At 41.7% G+C, this 25,408-nt stretch overlaps 1 protein-coding gene across 1 annotated transcript; it reads left to right on the top strand.

Annotated features, from left to right (window-relative positions):
• Window positions 1–3,880: 3,880 nt before the first annotated feature.
• LOC117370933 (transforming acidic coiled-coil-containing protein 1-like) lies at window positions 3,881–25,104 on the top strand. Its single transcript, XM_055221844.1, is given in 17 exon segments — window positions 3,881–4,337; window positions 6,807–6,964; window positions 10,417–10,953; window positions 10,956–11,008; window positions 12,904–13,378; window positions 13,478–14,030; window positions 17,780–17,815; window positions 18,563–18,614; window positions 18,727–18,871; window positions 19,583–19,638; window positions 19,762–19,881; window positions 20,250–20,326; window positions 20,452–20,495; window positions 21,470–21,633; window positions 22,288–22,394; window positions 22,940–23,060; window positions 24,229–25,104. Coding segments are annotated over 17 exon segments (2,913 nt in total). The 5' UTR covers window positions 3,881–4,188; the 3' UTR covers window positions 24,295–25,104.
• Window positions 25,105–25,408: the final 304 nt, after the last annotated feature.

Genomic DNA, 25,408 nt, shown 5'->3' with positions numbered 1-25,408 from the left:
TTTAAGGACGGAAATGACGCAGGATAGGGCAGGTCATAAATGAGAGCACACCGCCATCTGCTGGAGTAAGTGAACCACTGCCTCAAACCTGTAAATAACCAAATGGGTGGAACAACACTATTTGTGTAGGATCCACTTTTACTTCAGAATGAACGGCCTGATTTGTAGCAAATGTATTTTGTCACTGTGTGCTGCAGCACAGTGAAGGGCAGATGTAGCTACTAGGCCTACTGCTTCTCTATTAGTACTGCTGGTGCTACTATGGGCCTACCACTGCTACTACTACTACTACTTTTCATATGATACTACTACTACTAGTATCATATGAAAAAATCAACTCAAGTAAAAGTGTTAAAGTACGTGTTTAAAAATTTGCTTAAAGAGTAAAAAAAAGTATTTTGATACAGATTTGTGATTTTTTTTTCAACAGAAACAACTAAATCTTTTTTTGTCTAGCTGTTTTATTTGTATATTTTTGATTGCTAAAATTATGAACTTGACAAAAATAAACCTCTTGGCCTTTTCAGCAGGTCTCAAACAGTAATAAAAAATACTTTTCTGTTTTGTTTAAAAATGTAGTTAGAAGCTTCTATTGTCCTGTACTTTACTTAAGCTAAATGTACTAAAGTAAAGTACAGATACCTAAAATGTATTCTTAAGTACAGTACTTGAGTCTTCTTCACATCATTGTCTGCCCACCAGAGGGCAGCAGCAGCAGAGTGGGGTTTGTTTGTGTAAACTCAGTGATGACCTCACATTGTTTATCTTCTAGATTGTACACACAGTCTGTCTATGACAGTGTTTCTCAAACGATGGTCCCACTCCTTCAGGTGGGACTGGGACACATCTTCAGTTTGTGGGTTTGCTTCACTTACAGTTATAGTACCAGACCTCCCTCTCCTCCATCTCTCCTCCTCTTTCTTCCTGCCTTTGCCTGCCTCCTCTTCTCTCCTCCCCCTCTACTCCTCTCTCCTCCTTTCTCCTCTTCTCCCCCTCTCTCCTGCTCTTTCCTCTCCACCTCTCTCCCTCTCCTTCTCTCGTTCTCTCTCTCCCCTCTCTCTCTTTCTCCTCCTTTCTCCTCCTCTAACCTCCCTTCTCCTCCTCTTTAATCCCTCCCTCTCTCCTCCTCTCTCCTCCTCACTCCTGCTTTCCTATTCTGTCCTCCTCTCTTCCTTCCATCTCTTCTCTCTCCTCCTGTCTACTTCTATCTCCTTTTCTCCTCCTCTCCTCCTCTCTCCTCACCCTCTCCTCCTTCTCTCTTCTTGTACTTGTGTACTTGAGTTCCAGAGGGAGTTTGTTGTGTCTGTTTTTGTACTTAAATCTTTGTTTACTCTGAGTTTGTTTAGAAGCTTCTATTGTCATTTGCTTCCTGTGGTCCACCTCGTCCTGACCAGGATCATAACCAGATCTTGAGACGGGTCCTGGTGTTAGGATGGGTCAGAAGCAGAAGAAAACACTGTGGTCAAACAGTAAATAAAGTACATTTTTCGACAGTAAAATCCCCCCCCCCCCCCCCCGCCCTTACATGCACACACACACACACACACGCCCACACACACCCCCACGCACCCCCCCCCCCACACACACACACACGTGCAAACAAATCGGCACACACATACAAACACGCGTGCACACATGTGTATGCATGTGCACACAGAGCTCCTGCAGTAGAAGAATGATGATGGTTTTCCTTTGTGTAGCTCTGTGGTTTGACTCGGAGGCACTTTTTAGCCTCTCAGTTCTATATGTAGGACTATACTGTACATATACATGCATATACTCACATATACTCATATATATACTCACACACATGCATTTACTCACATATACCCCCCCCCCCCATGACATCATCGGACTGAGGTTTTTGAATCTTCTTAAAAGCTCAATTTTTTTTTGTTTTCACTATAAAGGCCCAAACTTTTGATGCCATCTGTATTCTACTGTTCTTCTTTTTTGACTCACTTCCTCCACCCCCCCTCCATTGTCTCCTTTCTCTCTCTTTATCTCCTTCTGTGTCCTCTTTTCCCTCTCTCCTCTCCCTCTCATTTCTCTCTCCTCCCTCTAATGCCTCCTCCTCTCTCTCCATCCCTCCACTTCTTTCTTCCCCTCCTCTTCCTTCTCTCTCTTTCCCCCTCTTTCTCTCTCCCTTTCTCCCTCTCTCCTTTTCCTCCTCCTTTCCCTCTCTCTCCCCCTTTCTCTCCCCCTTTCTATTTCTCTCTCATCTTTCCTCCTCCTCCCTCTTTCTCCCTCCCCTTACCCTTTCTCCCTCTCCTCTTCTTCTTCCTCTCCTTCTCTCTCCTCTGTCTCTCTCCCTCATGTCTCTCCCTCTTCCTCCTCCTCCCTCTCCCTCCCCCTTCTCCCTCTTCCTCCCTCCCCCTTCCCCTTTCTCCCTCTCCTCTTCCTCCTTCTCTCTGTCTCTCTCCCTGCTCTCTCTCACCCCCTCTCTCACTTCTCTCTCTCCCCCACCCCACCTCTCCCTCCTCCCTCTCCTCTTCTTCCTTCTCTCTCTCTGTTGTTTAAATGGTTTCAAATAGACTCTTTAGACCAGTGTTTCTCAACCTGTGGCACTGGTACCACTGGTCCACGGGGCTGGTCCACTTTAATCCACATGTGTACTAGTTTAGCCCGGGTTTAGTCCTGTACGTTGGACTTGGATTAGACCTGGAATAGTTCTTTGTTAGACCTGGTTTAGTTCTGTTGGTGCTCTGAAGTCCAGATATGTGTGGTCCTGTTGATGTTGAGTCCCGGCTCTGACTCTCAGACTTTCCCTTCCTCTTGAGTAATGTTGTATTTGCTCCGCCCACTCTCACATCTGCACACTCGGGTCTTGTGGTGTTTTGTGTTTTTAAAAACGTTTTTTGGAAAGTGGCCTCTCCCTGAAGTCCAAAGCTCCTCCTCCGTCTGCAAAAACATCTGAGCGTCCTCCTCCCTCAGACATGATGAAGGTGTGACCCAGAGACGTGGAACCTCTGACAGAAACTACACAGACGTAAACACAGAGACTAAACCAGGAATAAACCAGGACTAAACCAGGAATAAACCAGGACTAAATCAAGACTAAACCAGGATTACACTATGACTAAACCTGGACTAAACCCAGATGTAAACACAGTACGAGACCACAGCCCCTCACATTTTTACGGAGAAGAGACTCAGGACTAAATCAGGACTAAGCCCAGATGTAAACAAAGATCACAGCCCCTCATGTTATTACAGAGGAGAGCCAGCTCAGCACTAAACCAGGACTAAACCAGGACTAAACACAGGACCAAAGACCCTAAACCAGGACTCTTCCCTCTGTGAGTAAGTCTAAAGTGACTTGAGCTAAAATCAGACAAAAACACACAACCAGAGACCACATCCCCTTGTGTTATTAGAGGAAAGACTCAGGACTAAACCAGGCCTAAACACAGACTAAACACAGGACCAAAGACCTAAACCAGGTCTCTTCCCACTGTGAGTAAGTCTAAAGTGACTTGAACTTTATGTTAACAATATAAAATGATTTGAACATTTGTGTTTGTTGCAGCTCCTTCAAAACCAAATCAGATTTCACGCCCGGACAGTTACTCTTTAAGTTACTATTACTTGAGTAGTACTTTTCCCTAATACTTGTTGGACCACTGCTTTGTACTTCTTCTTGAGTGACAGTATACAAACCAAAATATAAGGCTGTAGGTCTGTATGTGTGAACACGGAGCACGGAGTCTAGTACTGCTGAGTTCCTGTGGTTCCAAAGTGCGGTGCGGAGCTTGATCTTCTGTCGTTTTATTCTCTGTATAAACTCAGAGCGCTGCGGAGTGAACCATTCCGCGTAGGGGGGGTAGATCTCACCAAAGCAGAGCTGGTTTAGCCCTGCTCCTGTTGCTTCCACCCCTGAAACAAGCGGCTGTGGAGCGTCCTGGGCGTAGGGAGAGGTTCGGTGGAGGTTTTGGAGAGGAGCGGAGCGTTTTGGACACCAGCTGATCAGAGCGCAGCCGAGGACACCGCGCGTAAAACCGCTGGAGATAACTTTGGGTTGATTGTCTGTGCTCGGGTTTGAAGCGGGAGGAGCGAAAGAAGACGACATTTTGCGCGCTTTTGGTCCGGAAACGCAGAGGAGACGTAAAAAAAAAATGAAATAGCGATAGAGGAGGGCGCATTTAGTGGAGAGAGAGAGAGCCCGAGGAGAGGGACCGGGGGGGAGATATGTCGTGGCTGTCCCCGGTGTCTTGGGCCAAATGGACATGGACAGCGGTGCGAGGAGCGGAGGACGACGCGGATTTGACGGAGGAGCAGCGGCTGGAGGATGAAACAGCGCTCGGGGAGAGAGGAGCCGCCGCGGAGGAGAGAGACGAGTGAGTACAGACCGACCGACCGAGGAGATGCCGACACCGAGTACCGAATACCGCGATTGAGAAGCGCCCAAAAATATATATTGTTCTGACGTAATTATTAAGCATCAAACACTCTTTGAGAAGATTTATGTTCTGTTTTGTTTTGACACGGCCCTTACGTAACACCGTGTCCACTCTCCGGTCATATATGGGGTGAATATTCTGGTAAAGGTGCGCACAGGTGAGGGGTCTATGCTGCGTCAGGCCACGTGGTGTTTGTGTGGTCACGTCTACGCAGGCGCTGTGACGTGTTTACGCGCAGGTGAAGTGTTGTGGTTTTATAGAAACAGAGTCGTGGTTTTAGCCCCTCCCTCTTTTTCAAACGCGTAAGGTTGTTTACAAATCAACTCCATCTGAAACCATTATTAGGTACACCCCGAGATCATAACTAAAACGTGGACTAAACCAGGTCTAAACCAGCTCAAAACCAGGTCTAAACCAGGTCTAAACCAGTACTCAGCCAGGTCTGAACCAGGACTAAACCAGTATATTTTCATATTTAAGTTTTTTTGCAGCTCAGAGGCAGAACTGGTCTAACTTCTGTTCCTTAAAACTGCATTCCTCTAGGCCACAGACTATACACACACAGTACACACACAGTACACACAGAGTACACACAGACTGCAGTTATGTGGTATTGTAATTATGGAGTGATTATGGTGTAATGAGTCTTTTATTACAGACACCAACTCCTGTGTCTCTGCTGTCTCTTTGCATCGTTATTTAATCTGAAATCACTTTGAGAGTAATTAATTAAATAAGCCCTATTGTACTTCTCTGACACCTGTGATTATGTTATAATTTGTACATTTTAAATCACAATATTCATCTAAAATGACTTAATGAAAGAAACAAGTCCGCTGACTGCGTTTGGAAATTGCGGTGCCCAATGGGAGCTGATGTCAACCTAAACGGCATCACAACAAAGCGCTGCATGGTGTCAGCGTCCTTATGCTGTACATCACACTAGCGAGCAGTAGATTTTTTTGTACTGAAATGACTTTGTGACGCTACAGAATCCTATGAATATCATAGGAGCAGGAACTGGAGAGGGAAGTCCGTACGTCACAGTGGGCGTGTAATGGTGGAGATGAAAGCGGGGGTAGATCAACAAAATGGTGTCTTGAAAATAAGTGATTAAAGATTACTCAAACCTGAATCATTCCAAATGCAACTTCAGGCTCAATGAGAAGAAATGACTAGAATTAAAAGATCTGAAAAGTCCAGTTTACAGAATAAGTCTGATTTAACCTGATCTGAAGACAGGTCAGAATTCTCAAATGGAGTTTTCTGTGTAACTGTCAGATTGCAGATGTGTTGACTTGGTTTATGGTTAATATCTGTGTAATCACTGGACCTAACCACATGAAACAAACACTGACACAAGTGGCTTCTCTGTCATTTTAAATAAACAAAAGTCAAATGATTTTTTCACAATAGCTTCAGAAAGAAGTACCATTATTCAACCTGAAAGACATGACTGCTGTCAGTTGAAAGGACTTTAAGCCATAAGATTAATATGACAAGTCTGTGGAGCCGACTAAACTAATAATAAGAAGGTTTAACATTTGTGGAGCAGACGTTTGGAGGGTTGAGCTTCACAATCCTCTGGTTGTGTTGAAGTCTTTTATCAGTGGATTACCTTATCTCTGTCTAACGTTATCTTTGTTTATTTAAGATGAAAAAATCCCATTCAGTTTTTCCTTCACAGAAATAAGAGACTAAAACCTCCCCCCTGAGCTGATGGAGAACTCTCCCTCAGTACTAGGGTTGATAAAAATATCAAAAATCAGATACTAATCGATACTAGAACTAATATCGCAGCTAGATACTTATTGCTCACAGGTATCGATACTAAAAAAGTCCCATTGACAGGACAGAAATGAACCTTTCCTGAATATCTTCAGAATGATCTTGACCATTAGAATGATCTTGACCTGCATCAGAACAAGTATAAGACACATAGACTAGTATTGACCGAAGGACCACTATGGAACCTACCTGGACACTGAGGATTACACAGATATAAGGCCACATGGGAATAGAAAAGAAAGCACTACCATTTAATGCTGAAAATCACATTCTACTAACTAAAGAAGTGTTTTTATTATCATCGTGGTATCGAGAATCCAGTCTATATCTTGGTATCGAAATTGATTTTGAAATTTTAGTAGCGTGTTGACTCCATAGTGGTCCATGGCTGTATACTAGTCTATGTGTCTTATACTTGTTCTGATGCAGGTCAAGATCATTCTAATGGTATTTAGGAAAGGTTTATTTCTGTCCTGTGAATGAGACTTTTTTAGTATCGATAAAAAGTCCCAACATTGCAAACAATGAGTACTGTAACTAGTTTCCACACTAGTTAGTATCTATTTGTATCTGATTTTTGATACACAATGTAAATAAAAACTTTTGTGTTTCTTACAGCTCAGATTCAGATGGACCCTATGATACTCCAGAGGCAGCCAGCCCCGTGCACACTCCTCCTCATGTGCACACGCCTCCTCACGTAAACGCTCCTCCCTCTGCTATCCCTGGTCCAATAGAAAAGGAGACCACAACAAAGACCACAGCAAACCCAACAGGTAAAATACTTTATGATAAGAATCAGCATCAGATAACTTCAACACAGAGAGTGACAATACAAACACAACACAGTGTCACCTCCGTCAGGGTGAGTTCAGGAGCTACAGGTAGAGAGGTCACGTATACAGTGCAGATGTGATAAAACAGTGATAAGCGTGATGCTACAGACTGTATATATATACATGGCTAACCTGCTAGCCATCACAGGAAGTGAGCATGGGCGTGCTTCCGCCTCCAATTCACTTTCTATTGACAAACCTTGGCCCCTCTCTGTAAATATTGCTGTCAGGCTCGTCATTCCGACCTTAAAATGCTTGTATCAACCCGATCTACATGAACCTGTTTTTATTTCACTATTTTGTCCCTAAATGAGATATGAAAATGAATAATAGATCAATCGGGTGACTTCTTTCCCTGAGGTCGCTCAGTGCTTTTCATGAAGTTTGTAAAGACACAAGGTGGAACATTTAAGGTGGAATGAGTCAGACCTGGTGGAGCAGTTAAATATTTAAGGTGGACTGACACAGCAGAGGATCCAGTTACATCACATTCCAGCGCCATGCTTCATCTGCCAGGTGTGGAATGTGCTGTGGTTTAAGGTGGAATGCGTGTAATACAGGTGAAAGGTGAATGATGTAGTCTGCATTCGCACTTGGTCCTGGTTTAGTCCTGGTTCAATCCTGGTTCAGGCCTGGTTCAGTCCAGGTTTTGTCCTGTTCTAGTCCTGTGCTAGCCCTGGTTTAGCCCTGTCTTAGCCCTGATTTAGTGTCGGTTTGGTCCTGGTTTAGACCTGGTTTAGTCCTGTTCTAGTCCTGGTTTAAGGCGGGACTTTTGATTGACAGGCCTCAGGTATAGGCTCTAGTGTCCCTGTGAAGTGTGTGTCTGCATTTGACAAAAGCTTCAGCTCTTTGTTTATGCTCTGTTTGTCTCGTGGGGCAGAGGTCAGGGGTCAAAGGTGAGGGAAAATGGTGCTGGCTTTGTTCCTCCAGAGTAATGACAGTTTTAACACGTGTTTTGTAAATATCACGCACTTCCTCCTAAAACGGTCACAAACATATTAGAGGACCAGTGGGCGGGACTTCCTGTGTGACTGAGGAGCAGGAAGTCAGATTTCTGCAAAAACAAGACGCTAAAATTAACCCCAAAAGTCCTGGTATAGTCCTGGGTTAGTCTTGGATTAGGCCTTGTTTAGTCCTCATTTAGTTTTAGTTTACTCTTGGTTGGGTCCTGGTTTAGTCCTGGGTTAGTTCCGGGTTAGTCCTGGTTTAGTTCTGGTTTAGTCCTCCTAGGTTAGTCCTTGTTTATTCCTCATTTAGTTTTGGTTTAATCTTAGTTCAGTCCTGGTTTAGTCCTTTTTTAGTCCTGGGTTAGTCCTGGGTTAATCCTGGATTAGTCCTGGCGTAGTCCTTGGATAGTCCTGGTTAAATCCTGGTTAAGTCTTGGTTTTGTCCTGGGTTAGTCCTGGGTTAGTCCTGGGTTTGTCCTGGTTGAGTTCTGCTTTAGTCCTGCTTTAGTCCTGAGTGAGTCCTGGTTTAGTCCTAATTAAAAGCTGGTTTAGTTCTAGTTAAGTCCTGGTTTAGTTCTGGTTTAGTCCTGGTTTAGTTCCGCTTAGTCCTGCTTTAAATCCTGAGTGACTCCTGGTTTAGTCCTGATTAAAAGCTGGTTTAGTTCTGGTTAATTGCTGGTTAAGTCCTGGTTTAGTCCTGTTTAGTCCTGGTTTAGTTCTGGTTTAGTCCTGGTTTAGTCCTGGTTAGTACTGGGTTTAGTCTTACGTTAGTCCTGGGTTAGTCCTGAATTAGTCATTGGTTGTCCTGGTTAAACTCCTGGTTAAGTCTTGGTTTAGTCCTGGGTTAGTCCTGGGTTTGTCCTGGTTGAGTACTGCTTTAGTCCTGAGTGAGTCCTGGTTTAGTCCTGATTAAAAGCTGGCTTAGTTCTGGTTAAGTGCTGGTTTAAGTCCTGGTTTAGTCCTGTTTAGTCTTGGTTTAGTCCTGGTTTAGTCCTGGTTTAGTCCTGGTTAGTACTGGTTTAGTCCTGTTTAGTTCCTGGTTTAGTCTGGTTAAGTCCTGGTTTAGTCCTGTTTAGTCTTGGTTTAGGTCCTGGTTTAGTCCTGGTTTAGTACTAGTTTAGTACTAATTTATAGTATATTTGGAAGATAAATGAACAGTGAACATTATGACACAGGTCCCAGAAATCCAGTTTGGGAAAATGAAAACACGAGTGAAGTGTTTTGTTGTTTTTGGACTGTGAGGTTCCAGTATAAAGCCACAGAGGAGCTCTCCTAGCAACATCACGTCACCACAATATCACCACAATATTACAGGAATAACCCAGTGACAGGGCTCTGAGGCATGTGGTTCAGAGGAGCGAGAAGAAAATGTTGTCACGATACTAGAAATCTCAAACTTGATTTTGATACTAAGGAATAGACTCCGATGTCACGATGATAATAAAAACTCTTTCTTTAGACAAAAAGTTGAATTTATAGTTTTCAGCTTCTGTTATAGTCGCCATTTTGTGACTACTGACCATTCAAAAGTAATATTTTGTTTTAAATAGTTAATCACTATGGCAAAAGTCTCAATTTGTCATCACAGAGAAACCCATGGATCTGAACTGATTTCTTTTATTATACCTAGAAACAGGAGCTGGTCATATGACTCCAAACAGCCAATCAGACATCACCTCCAGCTGTGCTCACATCTGTTTGGATAGTTTTATTATGCAGACTTCTCTTTTGATCTCAGCATGTTTCTATTCATAAAGTAGAGCAGAGGAGAGGGTCAGAGGAGCAGAGGAGAGAGTCAGAGGAGCAGAGGCGAGGGCCAGAGGAGCAGAGGAAGAGGGTCAGAGGAGCAGAGGAAGAGGGTCAGAGGAGCAGAGGAAGAGGGTCAGAGGATGTCATAACGGCTAGTGCGGGCCAAGGAGTGCAGACTCAGGGCAAGTTCACAGTATTTATTTACAAAGTGGAGAATTTCAGTTTTTAATAGTTAATTTAACACACACAGGGAGCCAGGGAGCGCTCCCTGTCTTCTGCTTCTGTCTTCTGCCTTCTGCCGAGCCCTCATATACTCGGCAGCAGGTGAAGGTAATTGCGCTGATGCGCTCCAGGTGCGTGCGGGAGGAGTCAGGAACTCCGCCCAGCTCCAGGCAGACAGGTAGGGGAGGGGGAGAGCACACAGGGAGACAGGAAATGCAGGCATCATGACAGAGGAGCACAGGAGAGGGTCAGAGGAGCAGAGGAGAGGTTCAGAGGAACAGACTGTAAACATTACACATGTCTTAAATCCACAATTTGATTGACTAAACCAGGACTTAACCAAGATTAAACTGGAACTAAACCAGGACTAGGTCTGTACCAAACTATAGCTAAACCAGGACTAAATAGGCCCTCGACCAGGACTGTGACGTCACATTTGATTGTAAACCGTCTTCCTCTCTCTCTCTATTGCAGATGTGGAGGTGGAGGAGAGGCTGATTGTCTCCGCTGTATCCCAAGATCAGAGCCCCGTTTTCAGCCTTGAGATGGGCCGAGATCTGCCTACACCTCCAGGGAGCGCTCCTCTGGAAATCCAAATAGAAAAATGTTATGATGAAAAAGCCCCGCCCCCCTCTGTGTCTCCACAAATCAGAGTCACAACCTCGCCTTCACCTGCTCCAGAAATGCACCAACATGAGAACAAAATGGAGTCTCAAGAAATTACTTCACAAATAACAGATTCTGCTCCAAAAAATACAGAAATATTACCAGATGTGAAGAGAGAAGGCAAAGGATTAGTACCACATTTTGATAACGAGTTTGACAAGTTGCCTCTTAACTCCGAAACCCAAAACAATGAATTCTGCAAGAGTCAGAAGTCCAAACCTGCTCCGCTCAAAATGCAAAATCCACCTGAAGAATTCCAACAGGACGATGCCGAAGCAGAAATTCCAGTTCCCAAAGTGTCTTATAAGTTTGATCCCGAGAATTTCGACGAAAGTTTTGACCCGTTTCTAGCGGCGGGTCAAAAATTCCAAATTCTCCTCCTCCGTGTGGAGCGAGCAATGCAACGCCAGAAACTTGTCGTTAAAAAACACGACACAGAGGAATCAAAATGGACAGAAATGGATGGTAATTTGGACCAAAAAATAGTTGCCAAATCTCTCTTTGAAAAAAACAAGCAGCCAAAAGACAACGAGCAAAGTTAAAAAGCAAAATTTAGAAGAAAAATCTCCAACAAATCTCTAGAAGTTGTTCCAGAACTGTCAAATTTGATGAAACTGAAATTCAAATTCCAAAAGTGTCTTACAAATTTGACCCAGAGAATTTAGATGAAAGTTTTGACCCGTTTTTCTAGCGGCGGGTCAAAAATTCCAAATTCTCCTCCTCCGTGTGGAGCGAGCAACACAATGCCAGAACTTGTCATTAAAAAACACGACACAGAGGAATCAAAATGGACAGAAATGGATGGTAATTTGGACCAACAAATAGTTGCCAAATCTCCTTTGAAAAAACAAGCAGCCAAAAAGACAACGAGCAAAGGTTAATAAAGCAAAATTTAGAAGAAAAATCTCCAACAAAATCTCTAGAAGTTGTTCCAGAACTGTCAAATTTTGATGAAACTGAAATTCAAATTCCAAAAGTGTCTTACAAATTTGACCCAGAGAATTATAGATGAAAAGTTTTGACCCATTTTCGAGCGGAGGGTCAAAAAATTCCAAATTCCCCTCCTCCGTGTGGAGCGAGCAACCACAATGCCAGAACTAAACAGTCAAAAAGACAACACAGAAGAAACAAGACAAATGGATTTTAATTTAGGACCAGAAGACTGTTTGCCAAATCTCCCTTGAAAAAACACAAATCAAAAAGACAATGAGCAAAGTTAAAAAACAAAATTTGGAAGAAAAACCTCAAACAGAATCTGTAGAAGTTGCTCAAGATACATCAAATTCCGATACATCAAAAACCGAAATTCCAGTTCCTAAAGCGTCTTATAAGTTTGATCTTGAGAATTTTGATGAAAGTTTTGACCCGTTCTCGAGCGGAGGGTCAAAAATTCCAAATTCTCCATGTGAAGTGAGTGACATGATGCCTGAACTAAAAGCTCAAATGGGGTTTGAAGAAAGACGACGAAGAGGAGCCAAAACAAACAGAAATGGATTTTAATTTTGAGCAAAAAACCTGTTGATGAATCTCCCTTGAAAAAGCAAGGAAAACAGAAAGGCAATGAGTAAGATTAAAAAAACAAAATTTGGATGAAAATCCCCAACAAGTTCTCCAGATGTCACTCAAGAATTGTCAAATTTTGATGACATTCCAATCCCTAAAACTGGATCTTATAAATTTGACCCAGAGAATTTTGAACGAAAGTTTGACCCATTTTCAAGTGGAGGGTCGAAAATCCCAAATTCACCAACAGTGACTGCTACAAGTTCAGAAATACCGAAACTAGAAGGAAATTTAGAATCAGAAAAAGATTTTGAAAAAGAGGAGATGAAACAGAAGAGCTAGATCTTAATTTGGATGAAACATCAGCGACCAAACCTACGGAAAAACTGGGAAGCAAAAAATACAATTAAAGTTCAAAAAGCTAAAAGAGGAGGAGATTTCAGATCAAAACGCTGAAACCTTTGCCTCCAAAAAAATTGCTCAAGAAATAACAAATTTTGACGACATTCCAATTCCTAAAACTGGATCTTATAAATTTGACCCTGAGAATTTTGACGAAAGTTTTACCCCGTTTATGAGCGAAGGGTCAAAAATTCCAAATTCACCAACAACAACGTCTTACCTAAACTAGAGGCAAATGTTGAAGATAGATAAAGATTTTCAAAAGGAGGAGATGAAACCGGTTGTGTTAGAATTTGGATTGGACGAAGAAACAGTGACCAAACCTCCAAAAAAAACGTGTACCCCGAAAAAACTGCAACCAAAACTAAAAGCAAACAGAAAATCTAAATTTGGATGAAAAAACACGAAAGTCCAAAATCTGAAATTCCTGAGAAACATCAAATTTGCAAAAACTCTTCTTCTTCTCCCGCTCCTTTGAACTTTGATGATATTCCGATTCCCAAAAATGCAAGTTATATTTTGATCCAGAGAATTTTGATGAAAGTTTTAATCCGTTTGCGAGTGGAGGTTCAAAAATCCAAAACTCACCTCCTCCGTGGTTCGAGTTCATCTTTTACAAATTTTGAAGACGAGAGTTTGAAAGCGAAACCAGTTGTTTTAGAATTTACATTGGATGAAACGGAAACTGTGTCCAAACCTCCTCCCAAAAAATTAGGAGCAAGAAAAACAATTTGGCAAAGTTTAAAAATCAAAAATCCAAAACTGGGAGAGGAGAAAAGGGGCATGAAATCGGATTCTGAACCTGCAGGACCCCGTTCAAGAAACATCAAATCCACCAAACTCTACATCTCCACCTCCTCCCAACGTTGACGACATTCCAATTCCTAAAAAGGGAACTTACAATTTCGATCCAGAAAATTTTGACGATAGTTTTAACCCGTTTCAAAAGCGGGGGGCGTCAAATAAATTCAGAATTCACCCACCAGCAAAACGTTTCCAGAATTAGATCCACAAGAAGATTTGAAAGCAAAATCCATTGTTTTGGAAGTTGGTTTGGACGATAAAACAGTGACAAAACCACCTCCCAAAAAACTGGGACAGAGAAAAACTTTTAACAAAGGGAAGATTTCAAAACCGAAAAGTGCAGAGGAGGATTTGGACGTACAATCTGAGGGTAAAGTTCCAGAAATTCCCAAAGAAAATACCCAAAAACCTTCATCTCCGCCTCCTTCTGTCACTGACGATGTTCCAAAAAGTGGAGCATACGATTTGGACCCGAGCCGCTGGGATGACCCGAAATTTGACCCGTTTGGAGGAGGAAGTAAACTTGGAAAACCCAAAACCTCATACAGTTTTGACCCGGAGAAGTTTGATGATTTGGTGGACCCGTTTAAAGCATCGAAAAGTCTGAGAAACGAGGAAGAGGAGGAGGGAGGAGAGCAGAGGATGAAAAGCAGAGGTGCAGAGGATGGAGAGAAGAGAGACAGAGAGAGACAGAGAGAAGACCAGAACATCAGGTGAGTCTGGACTTTACATCAGAGGGTAGTGTTGGCAAGATTTTTATATTTCAAACTCGATTTTGATACTAGGATACCGATTACGATACCATGATGATTAAAAAAGACTTTTAGACAATAGAATGTGATTTTCCACATTAAATGGTACTTTCTTTTATATTCCTATGTGGCCTTATATCTGTGTAATCCTCAGTGTCCAGGTTTATAGTGGTCCATGAGTCTATACTCGTCTATGTGTCTTATACTTGTTCTGATACAGCTCAAGATCATTCTAACGATATTCAGAATATTTCAATCCTGTGAATGGGAGTTATGGATACAAGCTCAAAGGATTATGTAGTTTTAAACTAGTTTTAGTGTCAATTAGTAACTGCTTTTCAATACTTTTGACAACCCTAATCCCAGTTTAAAGCTGCTCTGTGTAACATTTACACTAAAGGGTCTTCCATCTGCTTGTCTCCATGGAGATGTTACTGCTTTGCCTGGAAATGTCTTTACTACGGTACTAGAAAATTTATTTGCCTCCATAGCGCCAGGTGATGTCCCAAGCCCAAGGTACATGTCCAGTCTGTGGAGAGGAGAGCTTTCCATTTTGCTGTATAAAACTATTTTGAGCTAAAATAAACAAATAAATAATATGTTTTAAAATAGGCTTAAAAAGCAAAGAAACACATTTTGTCTGCTGTGCTGTCCATAGTTCTGCCTCAGTGGCACTCAGTCGGACTTTTGAAGGGCATTTTTCAAATGAAATGATGATCAGGACCTGAATGATGACCTGGGACTAGACTCAGGACCTGACTGATGACCTGGGACTAGACTCAGGACCTGACTGATGACCTGGGACTAGACTCACTCTCAGGACCTGACTGATGAACTGGGACTAGACTCACTCTCAGGACCTGACTGATGACCTGGGACTAGACTCACTCTCAGGACCTGACTGATGAACTGAGACTAGACTCAGACATGACATGTGACTGATGTTCTAGGACTTGGACTTGATTAGTTATAGAACTGAAATCCTCAAGGTGCTTTCCAAATTGTAGAACATGATAAGAGACATTTCTCCCTATTGATACTTTGCAGTGACATGACGCTGGGGTGTTCTGCATGTACCTACAAAAATATAAATTTTCAAATGAATTGGGAAGCGACACGCAAGGAGTCAAGCAAAAAGGCTGATCATTGCACTGCCCTATGATGAACAGGAAGTCGGCCATACATTGCCGGCCTACATTTTTTGTCCAAATGAGCCTAGATTTCACATGCCACATCTAGACACATGGGTTTTCATAAAACATCCACATTTTCGCCAAATTCCACATGGTTCACCCATACCACAAAAGTGCCTGTTTTTCTACATCTTCTCACGACCACAGGCATTGGCCTACAGAGCTCAAACTCCAATCACAGTTGATCTGGGCATGAATGGAATGTACTATAAAGTCTAATCAACACAAAATACACAACAGCGTCCAACTCTGTTGGTGGAAAGTTCAGCAGTTACCATGGTGACACAATGCACACATTAGCATTTTAAGATTCTCTGAAAACTCAAGAAAAAAACACAAAATGGATTTAAACAGCACATTTTCAGGAGCCTGTGGTCAGTTCGAGAGTCCATGGTCCAGTTTAGGAGTTTGATTTTGCACAAAAAGTTGAGAGATTAACTGAGTTCACAATTATCTTAAAGTTTTGTTCATTCACAGTAGGCCAGGAGTGAGCACAGTCAGAACAGAGAATTCTTATGGGGTGGGGCTAACGGGTTAATATCTTTGTTTATTGTTTATATCTCTGTAATTACTAGACCTATCCACATCAAACAAAAACTGGCACAAAGTTCAGCGTCTCCTCTGTCTGTTTAAATGATATATGGAGACATAATTGTATTCTGAAAGGCACATAAACCTGTACATTCCCACATGTTTTCATTCTGTCTCTGGTCTGTTACCGTGGTAACAGCACTCTCCTCTCACACATGTTTCTAATCTCCGTCTGTGGAAAATAACATTGGCTCAAGTTTAAATGAAATCCTTGGTGGGACTTCCTGTCTCGAGTATTATGGGATGTAAACACAGGCATCACAAACTGCAGCAGAAAATACAAACTGAGATGGAATATTCAGGATACAGAACAGTGGAGGAGTGGTTAACCTTCCCTCCTCGCAGCAAAATGATCACAGGTTCCATTTATAGACGGTGTAGGGCATTTCTGTGTGGAGTTTGCGTGTTCTCCCTGTGTCTGGGTGGGCTTTGTCCAACCACTTCCCCATTAAAAGTCAAAACAAGCACAGTAGGCTAATGCTCCAGCTAAGGTAGTCCTGACCAAGGCTAGCTCAAGTTCTGAGAATCTCTGGAGGGTTGGTCAAATGCAGGTTTAATCGAGAGACTCTGAAGTATGGTTCAAATGCAGTTTTCAAAACAATAAAAGGAAACCTGGTGATCTAAATATCGTAAATTTTGGTCTATAAGCCGCAATTTTTTCCCACGTTTGGCACCCTGCAGCTTATAACGGTGCGGGTTATTTATAGATTTTTAGTGGCTAACGGCCACCGGGGGGCACTCGTGGGGAAAGATTATGCGCTGAAGAATACACTAGTTTTGAGTTTGAACTGACATTTTGCACATCATGCACACACCCTCATCATAGAGAACACACAAAAAAATGCAAATGATGCGTTTTTTAAGTTAAAAGACAGCTGATCTGGCATCAAAGAAGGAAATAGAGCCACTGTACATAAGCTTGACATTAAGGAATCGATGGTGCGACGTTGGAGGCAGCAGCAGGAAGGACTTAGTCAATGTAAAAAGATTGACAAAAGCGTTCAGAGGAAATACATGCAAATGGCTCGTATTGGTGCTATTTTGTTTTCTCAACATGTAAGTATTTTCACCCCATGTTATTGTCATGTTGGTGCCATATTGCAGATTTTCAGGCACAGTTTTTAAAAAAAGTGTGTCTTAAATTAAAAAAAAAAAAAAAACTTCAGTGTACCTTCAGTGTCTTTCTGTTTAAATATCTCTTGTTACAACATGAAAACCTTCGGCTTATATTCAGGTGTAGCTTATACATGTACAACATTGATTTTCTTTTAAAATTTAGCTGGTGCGGCTTATATTCAGGTGTGCTCTATAGTCCAAAATTTACAGTATGTTATCTGTTAGCAGTTAATACCCCATCAAAGTAAAATATCCCTCTCTTTAATGCTCCATAGACGTAAAGCACCCCCTTCTTTAATTATGTGAGTCCTCAAAAAGTGTGTATAAGTGTATGTCAGTGTGTATAAGTGAGTGTAAGTGTACCATCTCAGTGAGTTTACAGTGACTGCACGTCACTCTGCATGAGCTCTACTGTATCACTCTGTTCTATGATATTACTGTATCACTCTGTTCTGCACATGAGGAATCTGCACAAAATCCTCCTTCTTTACTTTTTTCAAAAACAAACTGTCTTTGTTTCTGGCAGCAGTCCATCCTTTAGCCTCACTGTGGACTGGTCTGAGTTTAGTCGCAGCACGGCACCAAAATTCATTTACAGGCCTAAAATGTTTCAGAAGCTTTTAAACTGGTGGCAGGTTCACAAACTGTCTCTGAAAAGGACATATTCTTCTATCTGAGCGCAAGCTAAAGTCTCAGAGCTGTAACTGCAGTACATTTTGCAGTAGTGATACTAAAACTGCACCAGTACTTCCCACTTGTCTCTTGTCCTCTGTCTCTAACTCTGTGCGTCTCTTGTCTCTGCTGCTCCAGGACTCACCACCAGGGGGAGTTCCTCTGTCTGCTCTTGTAAGTACTATCTCCTTCCCCCCGATCTCTTGCAAGTTTTTTCACTCTTTCTCTCTCCATTTTAACAGTGATCAGTCATTCTGTCATCATCGTCCACTCTGTGATCACTCTACATATGTGTGTGTGTGTGTGTATGCATGTGAATATGAGTGTGCACGTGTGTGTGTTAAATGTCAGAGGTGGAAGTATGACACTTCAGTTTGCAGGCAGTAGCAGTAGTAGAAGTACACTGAAAAGGTGACATCTGGCCCATAGTTGAAGTACAAAAATCCCACGTATTATTTTAGTTTTTTGATTACTTATCACTGCAAAGTAGATAAGGGGCCCTAAACAACTTAAAACCCCTAACCTCATTACTCAAAGATGTTAACTCTGAAATCCAAAGCTCAGTAATTAGGTTTATGATTGTGGGTGTGAAGTAGTAGTAGCAGAGTTGTGATAGTAAGCTGAGGTTAATGTAGCAACAGAACTTGTTTCTCATTGTAAATCCGTCTCTGTCCTTCTTCATCACAGTATTTCATTACCTCAAACAACATGATGGTCAAAAATTGTTCCTCTGGTTCCACTCACAAACAGCAGAGCGTCTGATTTCACATTGCAAATATAAAAAAAAGTTGAAAACTCATCATTTCATCTTAAATTGGACAAGGACTAATCCAGGTCTAAACCAGGTCTAAACCAGGAGCCTGCCCCTGTTTGTGGGCTGTTTCATGGACTCATTTTAATGTGACTTTCTTATGTTTTGAGGAGCTCGTGTAAAGTCCCGGCGCACACAGAGGAGACACAGGACATAACAGAGGTATTTCTCACAGTGTGGGGACTAAACTCTGCACACACTCACAGAGCCTCTATTATTTATTATTAGATCTGATTGCATTGGCTTTCAGTGCGGTACTTGTGCCTTCCTGCAGGAGGAGGTAGTGGTACGGACCCCAGAGATCACGCAGAGGGAGCACCACGCCACAGATGAAGAGAAGCTGGCCTCCACAGCGGTGAGAAGCACCATCGAGGGAGGTCTAGAGGAGGAGCAAAGGAGAAAGGAGCAGCACAATGAAGGTAAAGTCTGAGGAGAGTCCAGCGAGGTAACCTCACACATATAGACTGTGTAAAGAAGTGGACTATGACGTCAGCCACAATGTTCAGCTCCAAATGAAGCTCATCGAGACTAGCAGTTATAGGGGCTAATCTGGAGCTTAGTTCCATATTTGGAATTCCAACCACGAGTAGCAAAGCAACCAAAGAGCCAATCAGAAGTGAGGCTGTTGATGCCCCTTCCATCCCACACTGTTGGTTTAGCAGGGTGCTTAGAAACTCAGTCAAACCTGTTACGCTAACAGGAGTGACCTCAGGGAAAGATGGCACCTGATTAGTCTGTTATTAATGTTCATATCTTGATTTAGGGACAAAATAGTGAAATAAAAAACCCAGGATAATGTAGAGCGAGTTAATACCAACAATTTAAGATGATGGCAAGTCTGACAGCAGCAGTTACAGAGAGAGGGGCTGACAGTTTTTTCAATGTAAAATAATTTGGAGCCAGTCGATGGAGCAGAAGCTCACTTCTTGTCTGGAGCGCAGCAGCTAACAGGTTAGCCACGTCTATTTATATATACAGTCTATGACCAGGACCAGGTTTGGATCTGGAAAGTTACTTCCAGTGAAGTTTAGTCAGATTTCAAATGAATTTTTAGAGAAGTTAAGCTAATAATAATACAATACTAGATAAATAATGATTTTTTTTTTTTTTACATCTGATCTTCTCTGAAGGTTCTGAGAGCACAGCACAGAAGGAGGAGGCCCCCTGCTGGACCAAACAGGACATGGTGAGTGTGAATATGAAACTCCTCTTGAAAACACGGTAAAAACCTCAGAGTAAATCACGTTAAAAACATGTGAAACTTCAGAGTAAAACATAAGAGATAATAAATGTGCTTTGTTTTTGAAAGGACGAGATCTCAATGAAACCTGAGAAGACCCTGGTCCAAATTCCTAGTTTAGATCCTCAGACTGGACTTCCTCTGAGCGAGATGGACAAGGCCGCGGTGCTCACACTCATCAGGGAGGAGGTACTACTGCTACTACTACTACTACTACTAAATACTACTGTTGTATTATGCTCAGACTCATCAGGGAGGAGGTACTACTGCTACTACTACTACTACTACTACTACAACTACATACTATTTATACTACTACTGTATTCTGCTCACACTCCTCATGGAAGAGGTACTACTACTACTACTACTATATACTGCTTATACTACTACTGTATTCTACTCACACTCATCAGGGAGGAGGTATTCTATTGTTACTAATGCTACTACTACTACTTCTACTACTACATACTACTTATCCTAATACTGTATTCTGCTCACACTCATCAGGAAGGAGGTACTTAAGTAAAAGTATTTATATTCTGGTGATGTTTGTTCAGATCCTTACTAAAGAGCTTGAGGTGGAGGAGTGGAAGAGGAGGTACGAGGAGAGCAGAGCTGAGGTGCTGGAGATGAGGTACAAATACTACAAATATTACTGTTACTGCTACTACTACTACAACTACCACTACTGTTGCTACTGCCATCCATGACTACTACTACTATATACACATATACATAAATACACTTTTTTCTTCTCAGGAAAATTGTGGCTGAATATGAGAAAACGGTGGCACAGATGATCGGTGAGTTACTGCCTCCTGCTGGTCAAAGCTTGGATGTGTGCAGAGGAGGGACAGAGAATATGTGGTTATGTTACTGGATTTCCTGGCAGATGATGTAGAGGATCAACAGTGAATGCATTATATACAGTGTTGACAGGTAACTAAATACATGTACTAAAAAATACTTATTCAGATTACTAGCTTTGAGTTGCTGTTTGCCTGTCTGATGATGCAGAGGATGTGAATACATGGTTATGATATTGTCTGTTTCTGTGTGGGGTGCAGAGGAAGCATATTGAATACATGTATCGGACCTCCGTATCTGATATGCTATGAGTGGTTTCTGTCTGATGGTGCAGAGGAGGGTTAGCAAATACATGTATTGTGCCTCCATATGTGATGGTGCAGAGGATGCTCATTGAATATATGGTTATGATATAATTAGTCTTTGGTTAACGGTGCAGAGGAGGGATAAAGGAATACTGGTTTTATATATTTTATCTGTTTGTGATGATGCAGAGGATGATCACTAGTCCCTCTCCTGCTGTAGGCCTGTCTGATGGGGCAGAGGATCAATAGTGAATGTTTAGTTATGATTATGGATCTATCTGTGTGTGGTACACTGGATCATCCTCTAATCATGGTGCAGAGGATGAATAGTTATTTTATCTGTTTAAGACAATGCAGAGGATGATCACTAGAAGTTTTGTACCGTTTGCCTTTCTGACGGTGCAGAGGAGGGACAGTGAATACATGTCTTATATATTGCTTTTCTGAGTGCATTGATGTAGAGGAAGAACATTGAATTCTTGTTTATGAATTCTGTTTGCCCGTCTGATGATGCAGAAGATAAATAGTGAATGCATGTCACATCTCTCTCTCTCTCTATAGTGCTGACGATGAGCACTGAATATATGGGTTTGATATGATTAGTTTTTGTCTAATGGTACAGAGGAGAGACAGTCAATCTTTTTGTTTTGCTCTATGTGGTACAGAGGATGACCGTCAGCAGAAGTCCCTGTCCTCTTCTGCGTCATTCCGTCAGCTGACCTTAGAGAGAGACCAGGCTCTGTCGGACCTGTCGTCTGTGGAACGTTCCTTCTCGGAGCTCTTCAGACGATACGAGAACATGAAGGGGGTCCTCGAGGGTTTCAAGAAGGTACAGAACTAATTTTTTGCAGGTATTGATACTAAAAAGTCCCATTGACAGGATAGAAATGTACCTTTCCTGAATAGATTTAGAATGATCTTGAGCTGTATCAGTAAGTATAAGACACATAGACTAGTATACAACCCTCGACCACTATGGAACCTACTGGACACTGAGGGAGTACACAATCACATTCTATTGTCTAAAGAAGGAGTGTTTTTATTATCATTATGGTGTCGGAATTGGTATTGAGTATCGAGTCTATTTGTTTTGAAGTTTGAAATTTGAGTATTGTGACAACTAGCTAACCCAATTTAAACATGAGGTAGATTTGGAGTAAAAGTAGTTCTAGTTTAGGACAACAGATTAGGTCTAGAAATTAGTCCTAGCTTCTTCACTTACCTCATGCATTCAGAACATCCTAATTATTCACCACGATAAATTTTGTGATTTTTGAGATATTAACCATAAACCAGGTCAACTCATCTTCGGTTTTGACTTTGAGCTAAGATCAGAGCTAAGCCGAGAGCTAAACTAAGAGCTAAGCTAAAAATGTGTGTTTTACAGTATTTTTGAATATATTTTTTTACTCTGATCACATATATATGATTTTGTATAGAACGAGCAGATGTTGTAATATGAGGTTTGATTTTGTGAACGCAGAATGAGGAGGTGCTGAAGAGATGTGCTCAGGAGTATCTGCAGAGGATCAAACAGGAGGAGCAGAGATACCAGACGCTCAAGGCCCACGCCGAGGAGAAGCTAGACAAGTATGAAACTAGAATGCTAATACTACAAATACTACTAATATTATAAATACTACAAGTACTACTGCTGCTACTACTAATACTACAACTGCTGCTACTCTGACTAGTACTACTAATAATGCCATTACTACTGCTTCAAAGCCCACGTTGAGGAAAAACTACACAAGTACTGAATATCATTTCTACTACTACTGCTAATACTACCACAGCAAATACTACTGCTAGGAGTACTACTACAAATACTACTACTGCTAGTACTATTAATACTACAACAAGAATTCTCATGCATACTAGAAGTATGAAACAAATGTTGCGTTATTAGCATGAGTGTTAATAATAGTAGTAGTAATACTAGTAGTAGTATTAATTTGTGGTATATTCTGTCTTAGGGCTGACCAGGCGATCGCTCAGATCCGGTCTAAAGCTGCAGCAGAGACTGTGGCTCTAGAACACACCTGAGTAGCAGTTTTAGTAGTAATAGTAGTACTATCAGTAGTAGCAGTAGAAGTCGTAGTAGGAGTATTTAATTGCAGTCTTTTCTGTTTCAGAGCTAACCAGGAGATAGCTCAGGTGCGCTCCAAAGCAGCTTCTGAGACGGTGGCTCTCGGGGCGAGTCTGAGGAAGGAGCAGATGAAGGCAGAGTCTCTGGAGAGAGCCGTGCAGCAGAAGGTTCCGTATACATTCTTTAATGTTCAGAATGATAACGAGGATTTAACCACACAATACTTTATTAATGCCTCATCAAAAGCATGTCTGAAGAGGTTTAGATGTCATCCATGCATGTTTCCGTAATCTAGTGATCTCTCCCAGGCCCTATTCAAACCCTCCTTACAGTTACAGTACGAGTTTGTCCAAGGCTTCGCCCATAAGCCTACGTCACCTATGCTCCCACACAGTTCTCCATAAATATACAAAAACATGATACAAAATAATACACAGCAACTTGACAAACCTGATGTGATGAGCAGTAGTTTCATTTGTGGGATGCAGCTGATTGTGTTGTGATAGTGCTCTGAAGGGGGAGTGACGTAGCGTGGAGAGGAAAGGGAGGAGAGACTCAGAGCATCAAAAACAAAAGTGAAAGTTATAAAACACATTAATACGTTGTTTTGGGCCAAAAGGTAACATGGTGATCTGAATACGTTATGTATTACCAGTGAATACCCCATAGAAGTAAAATATCGCCTCTTTAATTATTCATAATGATAATGAGGCTTTAGACACATTATAGTAATATATTTATCCTGAGGCATCAGGTTTACTGTTATTCCACACTGTTGGATGCCTCTGTAGCCACAGCTGCCCCGGGGCAGACTGACCTTCATCTCTGACCACCACACATCACTCACATCAGGGTCAAACTGAGGATGAAGTGTCTTGCTCGGGGGCTATGGTTAAGGGACAAACTAGCTTTCTGTGTGGACTTTTACTATTACACTCTGTAAAACAAAGTGCCAGACTAAACCAGACTAAACCCAGACTAAACCTGGACCAAACCTGGACTAAACCTGGACTAAACCTGGACTAAACCTGGATCAAACCTGGACTAAACCTGGACTAATACTGGACTAAAGCCGGACTAAACCTCGACTTAAACAAGACTAAACCCGGGCTAAACCGGTACTAAAACATGACTGAAACACTGAAACAGGACTAAACCTTGACTAAAACTCATAGTTGTAAACAATAAAAGATTGAAAACCACGTTTCCACATGTGAACACTTGAGGGCAGTGTTACGTTAGTTTCTGAAAAAAAACAGGTAGTTGTGTATTATTTATAAATGATATGAAATCTGTGACATTTTTGTGAAATAATTTTGTTGTTTTCATTTTCAGAATCAAGAGATCGAGGAGTTGACCAAGATCTGCGACGAACTCATCTCCAAACTGGGACCAGCCTAAAATACAATATGAAACCACAATATATGTGCCATTACAGCAGAGCCAGATGCCCTCCCATGCCCCTGTATCCCTGTGTGTCAGATGCCCTCCCATCCTTTTGTATCTCTGATGAATTGCCAAAACTCATACTCTGACCATTTTCAGCCAAATGGAGCACAGATTTTTGTACATTTTGAAAAGCACAGGTGGACTTTGAAGGAGACATTTTGTACATGAACATTTGTAGAGATGCTGGTTCTATTTCTGATGTTGTGGTGCAGGTTTTTGCCAAATTTTTCCCACTTTACATGTATAAATATAAAAATAAATATTGCACAGTTGTGTGGTCAGCACAAAGAAGCTGCTCTGATGCAGACTCATGGAGGATATGAAGAGCACTCGATGGTCATGTTTTTGTTTTGTTTTTGTGATGAGGTGTCGCTGTGCCTTTAAATATTTCAACAATAAAAATCTATAACTGATGTCTACAGTAAATCACCATCAGACATTTTGTTAAGTGCACCTCCCCCCAGGACTATACAAGGACTAAACCAGGACTATACAAGGACTAAACCAGGACTATACCAGGACTAAACCAGGACTATACAAGGACTAAACCAGGACTATACCAGGACTAAACCAGGACTATACCAGGACTAAACCAAGATTAAATAAGGACTAAACTAGGTCTAAACCAGGTCCAGAGTTAGTCTGGGGAGACAGGTGTACATATTGAGGTGTCTGAGGTTTGGGGAGCCGCTGCATTCACAAAAAGATATTTGTATATTTGTCTGAGCTGTTTATGAGTCAAATAAAAGCCTCTATTTAGAATGTGCTCTGAGTCTGAGTCATAAGTAAGTTACTGTTGCGGCAGTAACTAAGCAGTGTAATATATTACATTTTCAACAAGTTACTCCTGATGTCCCCATCAGGAGTAACTTGTTGAAAACTTACTTTTTCAAAGTAACTTCCCCAACACAGGACAGGCCTACATGTTTTTAACAGTACTCCTCTAGTGTAAAGTTGCTCACTCCTGCAGCTGGACAAGGGTCTTTCACAGAGAGACTTTGTGCACTTGCAGAAAGTGATAGGCCTCAGGTTATCTCCTCATATTCACTCTCGGTTAAAGAGTCCT

This window comes from Periophthalmus magnuspinnatus, chromosome 5 (genome assembly GCF_009829125.3).
Source record: "Periophthalmus magnuspinnatus isolate fPerMag1 chromosome 5, fPerMag1.2.pri, whole genome shotgun sequence".
Classification (NCBI taxonomy): domain Eukaryota; kingdom Metazoa; phylum Chordata; class Actinopteri; order Gobiiformes; family Gobiidae; genus Periophthalmus; species Periophthalmus magnuspinnatus.
Note: the sequence above shows the minus strand (reverse complement) of the source record. Positions and strands in the feature narration are given on the sequence as shown.